This window comes from Microtus ochrogaster, linkage group LG3 (genome assembly GCF_000317375.1).
Source record: "Microtus ochrogaster isolate Prairie Vole_2 linkage group LG3, MicOch1.0, whole genome shotgun sequence".
Classification (NCBI taxonomy): Eukaryota; Metazoa; Chordata; class Mammalia; order Rodentia; family Cricetidae; genus Microtus; species Microtus ochrogaster.
In genome coordinates this window covers 9020476-9025169 of record NC_022029.1, presented here as the reverse complement: position 1 = coordinate 9025169, position 4694 = coordinate 9020476, and the positions used below count along the sequence as shown (strand labels likewise).

Sequence of the window (4694 nt, the reverse complement as noted above, 5' to 3'; positions counted from 1 at the left end):
GGCGACTTTTGGAATTTTGATAGAATTGAGTCCATAGATCAATTTGGAGAAAGATCGAGAGCTGACTCTAGGAGTAATTTCCAGAAACTCTAAAGAACAAAAACCCTTTCCTGCCAGGATCTATGAATGTCTTTATTAGATAATCCCCCTTTAGAAAAGAAACTAGAAAGTGAATCATCAAATTACAGAAGGTATATTTTCATTACATTTATGTGTTAAAAACTTGTTTTTAGAATATACCTTAAAACACTACCGAAAAACCCATTAATATCAGTGTCAAGAAAAATAGGAAGATTAAAGCAGAATTGTATCTAAGCTTCTTCTACACTAGGGCTTAAAATAGTAGCCTGCCTGCCTGCCTTCCTGTGAAACGTTTTGTTGATTAGAATTCCAAAGACAAATATTTCCAAATAAGCATGTAAGATATCCTAATTTCCACACCTTTCTATTATTCTAACATTCTTTTGTATTAGGGAAAAATAAATGTCAATTGGTATTAAACCTTACAAAGAATTCAAGGCAGTCAGTTTCTTTTGGGACTTACAGTCTTGCTTGACTGAGTAAAAACAAAATCACCACATCTGGATGATTTCCAGGAAATTCAATAAAGGTAGTTTGTAATATATAATGCAACATACTAACAGAAAAATGACCTCAATATTTATGGCATAGATTTGAAAAATGATCCGAAAGGCAACCACAATCAAACAAAAGCAAAGGAAAGATAACAAAACACAAAGCAAGTGTGGTGGTGAACACCTCACAAAGCACAGGAGAGAGGAGTGAGGGAAGAATGGACTATCATACTCTTTTATACTGTTAAGTTTACTGTTTGTGTTTGCAAGTTTCCTTTCTTACAGTCTTAATTATTTTTTGGTTTTTCGAGACAGGATTTCTCTGTGTAACAGTCCTGGCTGTCCCGGAACTCGCTCTCTAGACCAGGCTCACCTTGAACTCAGACTTGCTTGCCTCTGCCTTCTGAGTACTGGAATTGAAGGCGTGCACCACATGCCACCACCACCAGGCAGTAAGTTATTTTCTAAAAAGAGTTTTACTGAATGTGGTGGCACATGCCTTTAACCCTAGCACCCAACAGACAGTGAGGCAGGTGGATCTCCTTGAGTCTAAGACCTATGTGGCCGATGTAGTTGGCACATTATGTAGCCCACTTGGGGCTAATAGAGTGAAACCTACCCTCAAAAGAAAAGTTTTATAAAAAAGAAACATGTGATAATCTTTTTTATCTTTCCTGTCAATTCAAGAAAGGATAACTAAACAACCAAGAGAAGGAAAAATTAATTACATTTCAATCAGGAAATATTCATCATATCATTATATGAACTTGAAAGTTTAATTTTTCATACTCAAAGATTCTTAATTATTAGGTACAAGTTTTTGTATCATTCTAACACTGATCTAACCATAAACCTGGCACATTAAAGTACATCTAATTTAGACTAATATATGAAGGTATATTTTAAAATATACTAAAAATATGGGCTGCAGAGATGGCTCAGCCGTTAAGAGCACTGGCTGCTCTTCGAGAGGTCCTGAATTCAATTCTCATGGTGGCTCACAACCATTTTAATAGGGCCCAATGCCCTCTTCTGACATGCAGCTATATGTGCAGCACTCACATGCTCACATGTTTGTATATGAAATACATTAAAATAAATAAAATTATAAAGTACATGTGGAAAGAGTAAAGCTCCTCAAAATATTTCTATAAATGTCTGACTAAAAATATCTCTCCTTTTATTAAAGAATATTGCTAGTCAAATTTCTAGAAAGTAATAAAATGCTTTTTAATATACAAATATAAATAAAGTAAATGAATCTATGGTGCAAACACATTTACTATACAATGCTTCCATGGTAACACCAACAAGGCCAACTTTCTTTTCGTTTTTACATAAAAAACTAACCAAAATAAAATTCAGTAAAATTTCTCTTTAATAATGTAAAAGGGGAATAGGAAAATTATAAAAGTTATTGATTTTTTTCCTTTAAATGCCAATCTGCATCTCTGAGAAGCAGCTTCCATTAGTGTGTGTGAAAGAGGAGCTGATTCAGATATTCAACAGAATCCCTGGGAAGCATAAGTATGGCTAGCTTATTATGTACCTGGCAAGCCCACCAATGCCCTACAATCTACCATCTAGTAACACGAAGTTTCCGTGGTTACCTGGTACACCGGGCTTGGTGTTGCAGTCACTGAACTTGGTTTCACTTCCACTTCTTTGCTTGTTTCTTCATCTGAAGAAGATGATCCTGAGTGGTAATCAGAGGTCACCTTATCAAGAGCCCTGCTAACTTTCTTGGAAATCTCATCCTTGTTTTCATCCTCATTTTCAAAGCTGGCAACGATGAATGCATTGTTTTTCTCTCCATACCTAGTTATACACACACAAAAAAAACCTTACAAATCACATGAAAAGCAAGAAATGGTTGTAAAAACAATTAAACAGGTCTGGTCATGCCATTATTCCATGGCAATAAAGGAACTATTCCAGAACTGGACTGTGCACATTAATATCCAAAGCACAAGTAGGTTGTAATTTTCTAGCTAGTCTATTGAAGTATTAATAAAAGTGGCTATTTTCTTCTCTACTGACATCAAACAAAAACTGAAACATCACAAGGGATCTATCTTTTTATTATGTTCTGTATGTACCTCACAGATCACAGAACTACATCAGGCCACAGAGAAGAGGTTGTTCGTTCATAGCAGTCATGGAGCAGTGAGGATCTGCCCACTCTAATGGAAAGCCTAGTTGTATCTTAGAGGCAGGAAAATCTGAATTTGACGCCAGCCTGGTCTACATAGTGAGTATCAGGGCACCATAGAAAGACTTTGCCTTAGAAATGGTGTGGGAGGGAGGGAGGGACGGGGAGAGGGAGGGAAAGAGGGAGGGGGAGAGGGAGAAAGGGACGTAAGGGCTGAAGAGATGGCAGTTAAGAACACCTGCTACTCTTCCAGAAGACCTGGGTTCAATTCCCAGCACCCATATAGAGGCTCACAACTACCAGAAACTCCAGTTCCGAGGTTTCATTGCCCTATACTGGTTTTCTCAGGCACCAGGCATACACACAGTGCATAGATATACATTTGGGCAATGTATCTATCTTGTATGATACATCTAGTATTAGGGATGTTTAGGTCTTTATGGAAAGAAACTAAAAGAAATAACACAAGCAATTAAGAGAGTTCAAATAATGGGGTTTATGGCAGTTATACACAAAGATCTGTACATATCAATGACCCTAAAGCTTGTAACATCTGATAAGGAATAATATCCCAGAGTGCTAGGATTAAAGTTATGCATCACCACTGCCCGGCTTGGAGTAAATTTGATAAGGTTACTGCTAATACAGCTTTAAGTGGCTGGCAGTATTGACACAAAATAAAAGCATTTAAAACGATTAGGAGGGATTGGCTGTCTATCCCAGTGACACTGATGGTTCATTTCATGTAAATTTGGGTCTTTAGCAGGATTTCATTGGGTAAAGTCTTAAAGTATAACACCCAAGCAACACTTCGTTCTTCACCCCACAGTCTAAAAATATTGACTGTCCCTGGTCAAAACTTAACATAGCTTAGACAAAACAAAACAATGTCCTTCCTTCTTTCTTTCTTATGCATACAATGTTCTGTGGGCATGTACATGCCAGAAGAGGGCAGAAGATCTCATCATAGATGGTCATGAGCCACCATGTGGTTGCTTGGAATTGAACTCAGGGCCTCTGGAAGAGCAGTCAGTGTTCGTAATCTCTTAGCCACTCTCCAGCCCAAAAGAAGACAATTTTGAAGATCCCTACTTTAATGAACCTGTACCTCACCACAGTTTCCCAAGGCAATACCCTTATATCAAGTAATTATGTGGAGTTTTCCTGATAAAATTTAGAAGAACATCCATGTGGTTCTTTTTAATATTACTACTTATCTTCATTTTCATCTTCATTACAGATGAGGTTAAAAGCTGTGTCCATGTCTAAAGCATATATCTGGATTCATATCAAAAAAGAAACTTCACTATAAAATAGAGGCCAAGAGAATTGCACCTTCAAAACAAAGAGAAACTCCCACAACACCACTATAGGAAAATTGTGGGTGCTCATGCTACTGACCTATCCTGCTTCTCCTTCTTGGAGAAAAACAGCTTCCCAATCTTGTCACCTCATCACCCCCAATCCACCCTTCACACAGCAGCCCAAGTGTCACCCACGAGGTAGTTGGCTACCTAACACTGTATTTTGCAGGAATTTCTAGTAGGGCACAAATAATAGTCTGTTGTAATTTGCTTACTATTTCTTCTCCCTTATTACCCTGTGAACTACCTAAGAATGTTGTTTAAGTTCTGAAAACTCCATAGGTGCCTAGTTAACCTAATGTTTGTATTAATAGGTTGAAGACAACACCTAACGCCCTTTTACAGTTGCTGAGATGACAGAATTTCTATTATGAAAATAAAAATCTTTAAAATGTTACTAAGTTTTCTGAAAACAGAAACAAGAGGCAGAGATAAAGACCGACTAAAGGTCACTGTCCTATATCATCACTTGAGCTTCCCCTAACTTGAAAGGGCTGTGCCACATGAAAGAAACACAGTGACAGGAGCAGGTGCCTACATTCTACACACCACCTCTTGGTGTACATTAAAATGCTTGGCAAGGGGCTGGGGAAATGGCTCAGT

The 4694-nt window shown here is 37.7% G+C and overlaps 1 protein-coding gene across 1 annotated transcript in view; it reads right to left on the bottom strand.

Moving 5' to 3' along the window:
* Btg3 (BTG anti-proliferation factor 3) overlaps positions 1-4694 on the bottom strand; it is a 15041-nt gene that overhangs the window by 2491 nt on the left and 7856 nt on the right. Inside the window, exon 4 of the mRNA XM_005360546.2 lies at positions 2186-2393. Within this exon, the coding sequence (XP_005360603.1) occupies positions 2186-2393 (208 nt within the window). The remainder of the gene's footprint in view (positions 1-2185; positions 2394-4694) is intronic.